Raw genomic sequence first — 13,865 nt, 5'->3', positions numbered from 1 at the left:
GTACATCATCGTCAATGCAACGGGGGGGGGGGGGGGGGGGGGGAGGGGGCGGGCGGGGGGGATGGTTCCAATTGCCGCTGCAGAACTCTGGAAGTGGGGGGGGGTTAGGATCCTCAACATCCGCCCCCCCCCCTCCGTGGGAGCGCCACTGTGGGAGACTGTACACATCGCGATACTGTTGACGTGAATGCGATCATCGACGGTTTTCGCATTTTGCTCGGACAGTGTATCTAGGGACGCAAGTTTGTGACTTAGGTTGGTGCGTCAGAAGAGCACTTTTCACCAGATAGGTTATTTTGGTTATAGTGTGTCATCTATCAATGTAAGATTGTATATTTTAAAACTGACTCGCTCGTGCCATGTACATCACAAGTGCAACGGCGAGGGGGGAAGGGGGAGAGGAGGAGGAAAGGGCGTGATTTGTTTATTCACCATTAAAGGTCCTCGGTGCGTACATTACGTTGAGAAAAATCGGCAAAATACGCACAAAACAATTTTTAACGGTGTTCTGGGATGAGGGGTTATGACTCCCTTAACCCCCCACCCCACTCTGGATGTGCCACTGCTAAACATAAACTAGACTAAGGCGCTGCCGTCTTTTTTTTTTTTTTGAGTGACATTTCATTAGAGTCAACATACAAGCTTAGGATAGGAGATGCTGCTAGACGCAACCCAAGGTAGTGCATTGGATCAAGCATTTTCAAGGTAGATGACCGAGCAGATTCATATACAACAGCGCCATAATCAAGACGTGATCGTACGAGAGAGGAGTAGAGACGAAACAGACACCTCGTATCGGAGCCCACGACTTATGAGAAAGAACTTTGAGGATGGCCATTGTCTGGATACACTTTTGCTTCAGCCACTTGAAAGGAGATACAAAGCTAAGTTTGCGGTCGAAAATCACTCCCAGAAACTTATGCTCTGGTTTCACTGCAATAATATTTCCATTTAAAATGAGAATCGGATCTAACCAAAGCCCGCGCTGCAGAGAAAAGGAGACACAGATTGTGTTTTCCGAAGAGAACTTAAAAGCATTTTCATTTGCCCATTTAGCCATTTAATTTGTGGTTTGCTGTAGCTGTCTTTCACAGCTAGACATATTACTAGATGCGACATAAATTTGAATATCATCCCCATATAGGGAGTACGATACGGAAGAAGGTATGACCTGACAGAGATAATTAATCTTTTACGCAGAAGAGAGTGACACTCGGGACTCCGCCCTGAGGAACACCGTTCTCCTGAACAAACGAATCAGATAATGTAGTGCCTAGCCGGCCACCGAAGGTGCGTCCACACAGGAAATTCTTTATGCAATGAAGCAATCCGCCACGTACTTTATACATATAAAGGTAGCGCAGGATGCCATTTTTCCAAGTGGTATCCTAAGCCTTTTTCAAGTAAAAAAAAGACTGACACACAATGCTGCTTATTCACAAATTCCTCGCGTACAATTGTCTCCAACCGCACTAAATGGTTGATCGGGGAGCGACCAGGTCGACAGCCGCACTGATTTCTATCCAAAATAATATGTTGTTCAAGGAAATAAACAAGCCGTTTATTAACTAACCTTTCAGACGTTTTCCCCAAGCAAGTCGTTAACTATTGTTGGCCTGTAACTGGAAGGAAAGGAAGGATCTTTTCCAGGCTTTAGCAGCGGATTAACCTCTGCGCGCTTCCATTCGGAAAGGAAGTATGAATCTTTCCACAAACCATTTAAGTAAGCGAGAAGGGAAGCGAGTGATTCCTTTGACAACTTTCGGATCATCTCATAATGTATTCGGTCCGGACCTGGGGACACGTGTTTACGGACATTAAAAGCCATTTGGAACTCAACCATTATAAACGGTTGGTTATAGGGTACAGAGGCTTCTCCTGCCCAGCTCACTTTCTTTCTTTCTGCGTCTGTCCTAAACTTCCAAAACGCTGAAGAGTAATGGGAGGAGTTAGAAATGTCTGCAAAATGTTCGCCCAATACATTTGCGTGGTCGCGCAACGAGTCCACTAAGGGAAAAAGAGGAACTGTAAAACAGTGGTTTTACCTTCGAATTTGTGAAGGAGTTCCCATACTTCCTTTGCTGGGACGTAGCTGCTGATAGAGGTCAGATATCTCCGAATATACTCCAAGCCTTATCCTGTTTTTCTTAGTGGCGGCACATTGTTTATTTTACCATAGTTTACGTGTTTTGGCTATGTTACATGAAGTCTGAGGAAAGGAGCGAAAGGCAGCATATATGATCTGATCCGTAATGTAGATGGTTGCTTCATCATGTTTTAATGGCAAGAACATGCAGGGTTTGTGCTCCGTGTTTAAGCTAAAAAGACCACAGTCTGCCTTTTCCGGTTACCAACGATGGCTGCGTTTCATGAGGCTTGGAATAGAAACCTGACCCTCCAGAACGACTGGAAAGTGGTCGCTACCAAAGGGGTTATTTAAAACTTTCCAAGTAAATAAAGAAAACACTGAGGGAAATGAAATCGAAAGGTCAATAGACGTAAATGAGTTGTGAACTGCGCTAAAAAAGGTTGGCTCTCTCGTATTCACAAGGCATAGCCCAGACGACAATAGAAATCGCTCAATTACTCAACCACGCGAGTCCTGACAGGTGCTACCCCACAAGGGGTGGTGAGCATCAAAATTACCTAACAGTAAAAATAGGTAAGAAAGCTGTGTAACCAGTCGTTGAAGATCATGAAGATGCAGTAGAGTGGTTGGTGGAACGTAAATAGAAACAACCGTAATAAGGCAGTCCAGAAAAAAAAAAGACGTACAGCCGCAGCCTCAAGAGGCGTAGCAAGAAAAACCTGAGAGCAGGCAACGCCATTCTGGATGGCCACAGCTACCCCACCAGGTGTATTTGATCTTTTCTAAAAACTTGATGGCAGCGCAATACTGACTTACGATGACCTTTGAGGTCCATCGTAAGCTCTCTCTTGTAAAGAGAGAGCAATAGGACGTAAATCGTTTATGAAAATAACGTCGTCAATATTACGTATAAGACCGCAGAAGTTCCACTTTCGATGGCTGCGTTTCCATGATCATCATGCTAAACCATGATCATCATGCTCTCCAGGAAGACCTAGAGTCTGTAATCCATTGGTGTGAAAAATGGCAGATGACATTAAACTTCAATAAATGTAGATCCCTATCGATTTCCCGCAGTTCGCGTGCCACACCATTTTCGTATTACCTCTCTAACACTCAAGTAATAGCATGCTCATCTTATAAGTACCTGGGTGTTCATCTCACCTCTGACCTATCATGGACTACTCACATAACTTCTGTTATTTCTGATACTAACCGTTCTCTCGGATACTTGCGCCGTAACCTTAAACTTGCTACACCCTCCGTAAAACGACTAGCGTATACTACTCTTATAAGATCGAAATTAGAATACGCCTCATCTATATGGTCCCCATGGCAGTCCTACCTTGCAAATAATCTAATCCGTCCAAAACAGAGCCCTTCGTTTTATTTATAACAACTACTCACCATATACCAGCATATCAGGATTACGCCAATCAGCTAACCTTCATTCACTTTCCCTTCGCCGCCGAGTATCACGCCTTTCTCTCCTCCATCGAATTTTCTATCACAATAGCCACCTTAAAGAATCACTGCTATCACCTCCCCATCGTATTTTCCCGCGTCTAGATCACCTATGTAAATTACGTCCAATTCGATCATCAACTGTTTCTCACCAGACTTCCACACTACCATTGGCCATCAAGGATTGGAATTCGCTACCTCATAACATCGTTTGTATTAATGATACTACTAAATTTGTTGAAGCCATTACCCTCTTTTTATCTAACCTACCTAGCTAGCTTACAGTGTTATAATTGTGTTTACTGTTCTATTTGTTTTTGTTCTATTGCCACCCCCTTGTATAATGCCCCACGGGCCCTCAAGGAAAATAAATGATGATGATGACTGCATGAAGTGAAATTTAGCCATTCCTTTAAAAAAAAAATATATATATATATATATTAAAACGTTGCTAAACTTGTAAAACAAAAAATAAATAATACATAAACAAGTCACAAATCTGCCGCTCATGGCAACAATAGAACAACAGCATCACTTTGGGGGAATTACAGGTTTTGTGTTCTTCTGTTTCCTCTTGAGAATCTGCCAGTCTATGTCGTCTTGGTCGGACTCATGAATGGAGACTTCCGCGCCATCATCCATTGCCTCTGCTTCTTGAGGCGAGGCCTTTGCTGCGGGTTTGGGTAGGCTCGGAGAACGTTGCGCCATGCCCCGTCCACGACCATGATCAGCCGAAGGGGCGGAGGTGAGCTGGGCGGGGCATCGCCCAAGTTCACCGGCGATGTAAGCAGTCGCGCGATCCGACTAGATCGCATCGCAAAAAGAAAAAAAATTAGATGGTCATACTGGCGTGCGCGATGAGCGAGTCCAACGCCTTCGTTGACGAGTCGTTTCTTGAAAACAATCGCTCCGAACGCCGTTGATTGGCTCAACTGCTCCGCGACTAGACCGCATCACAAAAGGTCGGGTCAGCAAGCGACTGCTCAAATCGCGTCGCTTTTTTCCCCACGATGGTCGCTTTTGCGATGAAAGTTTTCGCGCGACTAGATCGCATCGCCGGTGTGAACGCGTCTTTAGGCCCTGCAGGTGCGACACGAGAGCCATGCCGCCCCTTCGGCGATGCTCTATCCAGTGAGCATCATGGGAGTGTCGACCCTTCTTCCTGGAAGGAGGTTGCGGAGGAAGGTCGTTTGCCGTAGTCACCGGCCCATCCTGTGCTTAAGAAGCTGCCTGCATACCCTCTTCATGAGAAGGCAGGCGCTGCTGTCCCGCAGGAGTGCGAGTGTTTGCGCTCTGGCTAGGAGGGTCAGCAGACCGACCAGTCGAAATTGCACGCCCTAAAAACTGAATCTTCAGCTGGGGTGTGGGGGACTGCCATGGCTTCCCAATATCCAGAAAAGATGTCTGGATTGCCACTGCAACCTTCAGTGATGCAGTGCCCCGCTGCACCACCTGCGCATAGCCACCTTTGAGCAAGAATGCAAAGCGACGACGCGCTTCCGGGTAGGAGAGGTTTTCTTTGACCCTCGAGGTAAGAACTACTTTTTCTTCTTTCCGCGTCTCGCAAGATCGGGAATGCGCGGGGTGTGGATCACTACAGTTCACACAATGGGCTTCATTGGAGTAAGAGTCAGTAGGGTGGTCATTTTTGCCACACTTGGCACAAGTGGCCTTACAGCGGCAGTTCTGAGAGCCGTGGCCAAACCTCTGGCAGTTGAAACACCTCCGAGGGTTAGGCACATAGGGCCGAACCCTGCAGTGCAGGTGGCCAGCCTTCACCGCGTCGGGAGTGTCGTGGGTTGGAAAGTTAAAACTTTGTGCTTAGTTTTTACGTTCCTGGCCATCACGACGCAAGGAGATGCACCTTGCAGCAATAACTCCTTGATCAGAAAGGCCCTCAACTATTTCACTGTCAGATGTCTCGAGAAAGTCATTCTAGGAGATAAGTTGGATGGAGTTCAAGGTGCGGTGAGGTGTGACCATGTTTTCATTATCATCTACAGAACTCAAGGCAAGGAGAGCAGCACTCTGCTCGCTTGATTCAATTTCGACGAGTAGGTCACCGGATGACATTTTCGTGGCTTTAAATTCCTTACCGACAACACCTTCGTGTGTATTTTGGCACAAGGAATGAAGATAATTTGAGAGTTGTTTCTCACTTTCAGAATAAACCAAAAAGTGGAAATTTGGCAGGTGTAGGTGATGTCTGTTTTTTACTATGGACTTCGGTGCGGACCCTTTTCAAGGGCCGATTGAGGAAGGCTTTTTGCTTGGAACCAATATGAAGGGCAGGAACTTCGGCATCTGTAGCGCACCACCCACCACGGAGTACAGCACGGGGATAGGTTACAGCTAATAACAGGTCTGTTTTGTCTGAGTATGTTACTCTACCAGTGTTACTGGGATGCTATAACCAAGTGTGGGTCAAGAGAGAGGTCTGTCGCCACCCAAGGGTAGCCCTTGCCGCAAGAGAAGGTAAAATAGGAAAGATGATGATAAGAAGAAGGTTAAAGATAGGAGAGTAGAAGAAAGGCGGTTGACTGAATCATCGTGGTCGGGCCAAGCCAGGGCACCCGTCTACGAGAAGGGGGGCCGAAGTGGTGTATTGCCTCAGCCGGGAGACCCCGAAGGGTCCAAACCTACCCCGGGTTGGACTCAACCACCAGGATGCCATTTTCCCCGGACACGGGAAAGCCACGCACAGCCACGCGTGGGAGGGCGAACCCGCATGGCTCGGGGACCGTGGTGACTCTACTCACCAAACACCTGCATTCACAGGTGCCCCTTGTGTGGCCCATCTGTTTGGATAACTGCATATCCCTCCACCTCACGTCCGATGGCGCGCATCTAGAGCGACCCACAAAATGGGCGTGCCCCTGATAGGGAGGCAAGAACGAGTTGGACAATCGCGAAGCGACTGATGCGTGCCCTCCTTGGAAAAGAGGCGAGGACACGAAATTGTTTTGTTTGACAGATAAATATTTTCCTGGGGAAGGGAAGTGCTTTCCAAAATCATTTTAATGTAATAATAAAGTAATTCGCATAATGAGTAGTATAAACACAAGGTTGGCAACTTTGACAACAATGAAGCTGATACTCGGTGTTCCTGCTTATTTATTTTTGTAGCATGTCACGTTGCCAAGTCACCATCAATTAAAAGCATAAAATGTCTTAGTGATTGGATCCCGACGTGAACAAAAACACATTTTATTTAACAGCGGAAAAGGCGACCACGAATCCCATGTATACGGTCCCTCCATCGGTGTGGAACCGGATCAGCAGAGAACTTGAGGTGGAGGTAATCACCTTCGGCAACTGTGGAAGTTAAGCACAACAGAGTGAAACTGGTGAAGTCTGCTGAAGGATACTTTAACGTCCACGCGTTTGCTGTAGAGATTCGCGTTTATATTTTTACTTATGTGTTTTGTTTATTTCGCCTGACGCGGGTGGTAGCATATGGCGACGTACACTCCTATGACCATGGTGCGTTGAAATATAAAAGCTTCAGTAGAAACTCGGCCTTCAGTGAGACATTTCTGCCTTCTAAAACATTTAGGTGAACGCACCATCAAACGCGCAACAACGGAAAGTTTACGTGTTGGAAACAGAGCTTCTTGTGTATATCTTAAAAAGAAAGTGAAGCGGTTCTGTGTTTGAAGCAAAACACTTAAACTGCCATCATTCGGCCTCCAGAATCACGATTACCGAGATTATAATTATAATGCAATTAAATGCAAAGGTGGAAGCGAGCTGTACAAGAATGATGAAAATAATCCACGGAGAAGGGGAAAAAGAGGGAGATTGGAGATTTATGTTTGTCCTTTGTCCCTCTTGTTCCCCTTCTCCAGGGATTATTTTCATCATTACCGAGATTAGTTTTCAGTTTCGTGCACGGATGGCTGCAGAAACTTATTTTTCAAGTACCATCGAGGCCCCTCCTTTACAGGGCGTGATATCATATAGGGAATTTTATTAGCTTCCGCTATCGGGCATCGTCACCGCTTATCATAGCTATGCACCTGCACTCTTACTATTTTAAAAGAGGCAAAAGAAAAAAAACGTCGCGACTCGCGCCAGTGGGGGGGAATATACCTGTCAAGCTTGCAATTGCACGCGCTGCCCACACGAGCGACACGCCCTTGGCGGCCGAAAGATCATAGTAGAACGTAACATTTGGTAGGAGGGTTTTTGCGTTTTGTTGCGGTTTGTTACATTCCCGGAGAACACGAACCCGAACAGATTCATAGGATAACAGGACTGTAGAATTTACATCTAACTAATTTTTTAAAGAACCTCTTCAGCTTCTCTTTAAGTCGCAAAAGACAATTTGTTTTGTAAGAATAATAAAGAACAATTAATGGCCGCATGATTTTCTATAATCGTTAACGCATAATGAGTTATATGGTTTTTACGTAACCTTATACGGTTCTCAACCAAGAACGAAAGTTAACAAGGTCGACTTTTGTTCCTGGTCGAACGCTGACGAAGCACTCGTCTCCTGATTTGAGGGCCTGTCCTTCATATAGCCTCATTTTCTTCAATATAGAGGCACGAAATGCACCATCCTGAACACATCTGTTGAATATTTTTACGCGATGCATTAAGGCCCGACTTATGCGCTGTCTTGATTGGGCCGACAGTTCGTTTGATTCAGACGATAGATGCGGTTGGAAAATTAAATCAACAGCATGTTTGATTTTAATTTGAACAAAGTTATTTTAAAGCAATATGTAAAACATATACCAACGCCGTTTCTGTGGATGAGTTTTATGGACAGGAAGACTAATATAGGAGGGGAATCCTCACAATAATTCAGATTATTAACTAAAAACTCATACACAATTTCTTGAATAGTGAAACTAAACAAATATGCTTTCAATCAGAAACTTGCTGAGCGTCACCGAAAATTATTAAATTGGTCAATTTTAGAAAGACTTTGGACGTCGTAAGCGTAGGGGTGGCCCAACCTTAACCCCCTTCAGGCATGGCGCAAAACTAGTGGTGGGAAAAGGGCGGAAGATTAGGTTATTATTAGCATTTTCACAACGTTAGCTTTATTCCCACTGCAAGGGTGCGTTCTCGCTTGGTGCGTTCTCGTGCTTCCTAAGCCCTCCAAATCTTTCTAAAATTGACTAATTCGGTTCGTTTTGATTACGCTCATCAACTTTTTGATTGTAAGAATCTGTTTACTTTCGATAATTACAATTTCAAAATTTTCGGTTATTATTTACCTTATCGGGAAGACTACCCCCTAACCGTATAACTCTTTTGCATAAACGGCATCACTAGAGTACATTTTACGGATTATTGTTTCTAATAAATCTGTTCGAATTAAAAAGAAAACACTCTATAAGGTTAAAAAAAACTTGCCTTTAAATACTTTTTTTTTCACGTTTAAAAAAAAGAAAGGATATTTTTGATACATTAGCTTAAGACTCGTGGATATTTTCGACCAACTAAATATATTCTTACGGGCCACATAATGTTCTGTCAGACTTGGCCTTCTCCGAATACGCTCCTTGAGATTCCGCTCACCTCGGCAAGGATTTAATTAAACCATGGATATTCAAATAAAGGCCCTTTGCCTAAAAAAGAGTTACGCATTTTTTTTAAATTGTTTAAGTATGTTTTTTGTGAGCAGTATATTTTGAAGCACCTAGCTTGGATGCGATCGAGAACTGTCTAGTTTTCACTAGGAAGTCTTCATTGTTAATTGAAGCTCCATGAAGGTTGTGTTTCTCGCACAAACCCACTAGGGAGACACACAGCTTGAGAGAAAGCTGCTGGCACGATTCCATTAGGTGAGAACACTATGGTGAGAACGTAAAACTTACTTCTTGTCCGCAGAAGAATCCCAGCTGTGAACCTGAGGCACTGTCGCCGTCGAAGACCTTGACGTAGTCATACCTGCACTTGTAGTCGTACTGCAGCTTGAACGCAACAAAGCGCAGCCGCACACGACCCGCCTTCGCTTGTATGAGCCATTCGCAGTCGTACCGGTTAGGGTAATATTCTTCCCCGTATTTAGCATGGGAGTAAATGCGTTGCTCGTTGAGGCCTGATGCCAGCACTCGTCCACCGCACGACGTCGAGTGCGTCACATTGAAGCCTTTTCCTCGTACCTCGCCATTGCTCTCGAAGACCTGCGCAATGAATGTGATTGCAATGTGAGCAGCCACGAGTTCAACCAAGAAAATTAATTTATATCTTATGTGATATTTCCTTTTTTTACTTTTTCAGCATGCTCAAGCTTCCAGAATTTACTTTCGCGCGCTCCGCAAAATCTGCAAGGCCTCGCAAGAGCGCAGAATGTTTAACCGTTTTAAATATAAAAACAAAAAAGTTTTATACCTTGATTTACCCAATAACACATCTTAAAATACTTTTCTATTATGTCGCATAAAAACAGACCTGATGTAAAGGCCCCCTATACACCAACTCATGTTTACAAACAAACCGGAGCGCCCCTACCGGGCGCCACCGGCACCGCGCATGCGCGATGGGGGTGTGGGCAAGAAGCTCGCTGTCGCCCATAAACAAACCATTGAAATGCGATGTTGTCGGCGTCAGTGTGAGTCCCCCTGCCCTTTTTCGCGTTCGAATTGTTGATTCTACGTCTTCCTGGCGATGTCTGACTACTTGAGCAGCCTCAGCGAAATTACCGAGGCTCATTACACCGCAAAACTTCGCGTGAACAATGTGGCGCGTGGCGATTCATTCCGCGTGGACGCCGCAGTATGTACGCTAAAGCCTGATTCGCATGATGAGGTTTCGCTCGCAATTTTCAGTCGCGACGCCGCTCGGGCTGCAAAAGCATGAACCGTAGCTGAGATGGTCGACGTCGATACTGAAAATCGCAAGCAGAATCGGACCAAGTGAATTAGGCATAACAAGTCGGTGATGGTCACTGCTAACAATGATCAACACGTCCTTGTATCTACTGTTTACATCGAGCCTGCTTACGAACCTTCAAATTTAAGTCTTTTGAGGCCTGCACTTACTTCTTATCGCAAGTACCGGGACAACATTTGGTCTGCGGGCCGGCGTTGTCTAAGAGAGCAGACGACAAACAGAAACGTTTGAAAAAGCAGACGACAGTTCGAACGATCAGGCGGCCGTTTGAACTTGAAGACGCACTGGACGTAGTCCGCAGGTGGGCCGCAGAACTTGACGGTTTTCTGGCGTTCATGTTGTAACAAAAAAAATAAATCTGATGACCACAAGTATCCCTGAATTCAACCCAAAGTGCTTCCCGCCCAAGCAATCGTTGTCCGACGGCGTCTGCTTTTCCCTTTTCACGGCACATATCCAGATTCCCGGACGAACCAAGCACGTGAAAACTGACCTTCAAACCTTTCTCGACACTTTTGGTACGGCCCCATTCGCGGCGTTATGACGAGAAGGCAGGTTTTTGTCTGGTTTCTTTCAAAACAACGCAGGAATACACGTCTGGTATGGGGACTTCTGCCCACAGCCCCAAACCGGAAGTGCGACCGACGCGCCACCACCGCGCCGTGACGTCACAGAGTTGAGCGCCAAGCCCTCTTTCCCTCGAGAATCTCTCGCTCTTTGTTCGTCTCCGGGAGTCTTTCCCTCTCCCAATTTGATGCTGTCCTTGCGCCGAGCGCCGCGACAGCTAGGTGATTACTGGAAACCCTAGTAGCCCTAGCTAGGTCGGTGTTTTCTGCTCGATTTCGACTGGCGGCCGTCGTGTTTAAGCGGATACGAGATACCGGTGCCCTTGATTTCCGGGCAACTGGGTATGTCCTTCCATTGCTTCAAGTCTTAAGCAGGCACGCGAGTTTTGCTGAGGCTTCGGCTGTGTGTCTACTCAAGTCAATCGGTTCGAGATCAGATGCAGCCATCCGCTTTATAAGCATTCACACAATAAATTGAATTGTGAGACAAATTGTCCTAATCTTATTTCCTCTTCAGCAAACAGGGGATCCAAGGCGATAAGCGGGTACGCGTTTCTATCATGGAATGCGAAGTCATGATCTTACGCTGCGAACGGAGCAAAGTACAAAGCAGTTTCCGTGTCGCCCCCTTGCTCGTATCAAAAACCGTCGACAGCGAGCATTATCACTGGTTGTCACTTTTTTTTTATGCCTTTACACGCCGAAGTGACGACGAGGTGAAAAACGTAAATGAGCGTTTTGTGAATACGTGCAAGCGAATTAGTAACGCCACGTCACAGTGGCTGTCTGATGACGTTTCTAGAAGCAAAAAACACGACATAAACTCTACAAAGAGAAAAGGAAGATCCATGGGTGGATCCTTGCGCTGGGCAGTCGCTGGTAGTGGACGGCACTTCCTTTAGAAAATCATTGACGATAGTATGCGGTTTTGTACAAGGCCACCAAAAGTTGTTTCTTTGACACCACGCGCAATAATCTTTAGTTTATTTTCTTCTGCGGCCTGGAGATACGCGGGGTTAAATAGCCGAAAAACGTCCTCGATAAATCTCACCACGCTTTTGCTTGGTACTTGAGTTCCCGACTGCAGTTGCTCTTTGGAGCGTTCCCGTCGTTGTTTGTTTGCAAAGCTTCGACGCAGCTCTGCCTTGAGGAGGTCCCAGTTGGTAAGCGACGCTTCAAAATTTTCTGACCAGTGGGGAAAAATAGACGTTTTGAAGACGCTGTTCGAAAGTCCATTCGTTATGCAGCGCCACCCGTTCGAATCGCTGAAACCAGTCTTCGACGCCTTCGAAAATGTCGCCCTGGAAGGTCGTCGGAGTTCGAGCGGCGACGGGCAGAAAACGACGGGGGAGGCAGCGGCGGGAGTCTAAAGGCGCGACCACATTGGCGTTTCGGAGGCCTGCGGCGCGACGGTCGTCGCTGCCGGTTGCCGGCGGAAACCAGTTTTCGGCTTCAACGTCACGACGTGCGGCGCCGCACACCCAACCGCTCCGTGCGCGGTTCAGAGCTTGACGCCGCACGCCGCAGAAGAGAGGAGCCAATGGGAGGTGGCGTAGATAGTGACGTCGCGATGCCATGGCAACGCTCAAGCCGGTCCTCGGCGCCTCTCGAAGCGAAGGACGTGTTTGGTGTCGTCTGCTCCCCCTATTTCCCCCCGATGCCTTCCCCAACGGAGCGGTTCCTTGAAACTAACCAATTCAGAATTACAAGTGAGTTTCTCCGTGGCACTTGTTGCATGTCGTCTCTGTTGTGACGGATGTCGTGTTGATTTGGTGACACTTTCGAAAGTAGCCTTCGTCTCTGGCGCGCCGCCGGGGCAGCAAAGCCCCGGCGGCGCGCCAGACCTGTCCTGTCCTTCGGTGTTTCGGTAGAACCAACCCGGCCGGACCCAAAACCTGCGCCTCCTTCCCTTCAGAGCGCGGCGACGTCGCAAGATCAACGAGCAGGTTAGGATAATCACATTCACGCTGATCACCAGGTCATTATGAACTCTTACCGTCTAGACAGCGAGTGCGGAACGGAAGAATCTAACGAAGAGCAGACGAAAGAGCGGGAAATCCGGCGGGAGGCGCGATCGCGGGAACCAGTGCTGTCACGTGACGCCTGCAAAACGGAGGCCAATGTGGACTCCTCGCGTTGGGACGCCGGACGGCGGTACCGCCCGGCGGCGCCGCCCGGCGGCGCCGTTCACGCTAGTGTGGTCGGGCCTTAAGTTTGCAGGCCCCTGAAGGTCATAGGTGGTTTCGTCGACCTCCTCCTCCGGGGGTCCGGTAGAAGTCCAAATTACGGGGAATCGCCTTGTTTCCGACAGCTCACTCGGGCTTCGGTTGTTCCAACAGGAGGGAGTCCACCGAAACTTGGAGTCGATCAGGTCCTGCTGCCTTTCGGGGCATACGAGGAAGACGCATGAAGTGCTGATCCTCACCTCCACCAGGAATGTCACGAATGACAGGAGCGAAATCGGCGAAAATCACGTTTGAAACAGTAAGTTTAAGGGGCCAACTTGCGCCAAGCAAAACAAAAAAACGAGCGTCGAGACAGCAGAAAAGAGGGCGGCGATTTGGGGACGTAACTGCAATTGAATTGATTGAATCGACAAGGTCACGTGCAGCTCGTTATCTAGAGTGAGTCGGTATCTCGAAAATTTGGCTCAGAAGGTTCGAGCGTCGAGCGTTTGGGGCGTGAATGAACAGGCGCTTTCGAAAAAAAAAAAAAAGTAGGACGAAATATTAAACGTTACGTCCTAAGTAAGAATAAACACGGATCCTCTAGAAATTCGTGACAGAGCATTGCTTGCTCGGACCCGCGTGAGGAAATATGGGACAAATAGTGTATATATACACACTTTTTTTTAGAGTGTACCTTGTGTGACCATGCATGTTAGCGTGCTTGCT

The 13,865-nt window shown here is 47.0% G+C and overlaps 1 protein-coding gene across 1 annotated transcript in view; it reads right to left on the bottom strand.

Annotated features, from left to right (window-relative positions):
- Positions 1-6,760: 6,760 nt before the first annotated feature.
- LOC8032339 overlaps positions 6,761-13,865 on the bottom strand; it is a 92,469-nt gene continuing 85,364 nt past the window's right edge. Inside the window, exons 11-12 of the mRNA XM_029985486.2 lie at positions 9,388-9,696; positions 6,761-6,868 (exon numbers count right to left, since the gene is read on the bottom strand). Coding sequence (XP_029841346.2) covers positions 6,761-6,868; positions 9,388-9,696 — 417 coding nt within the window. The remainder of the gene's footprint in view (positions 6,869-9,387; positions 9,697-13,865) is intronic.

Source organism: Ixodes scapularis, unplaced genomic scaffold (genome assembly GCF_016920785.2).
Source record: "Ixodes scapularis isolate PalLabHiFi unplaced genomic scaffold, ASM1692078v2 PGA_scaffold3__209_contigs__length_174095766, whole genome shotgun sequence".
NCBI lineage: Eukaryota > Metazoa > Arthropoda > Arachnida > Ixodida > Ixodidae > Ixodes > Ixodes scapularis.
Note: the sequence above shows the minus strand (reverse complement) of the source record. Positions and strands in the feature narration are given on the sequence as shown.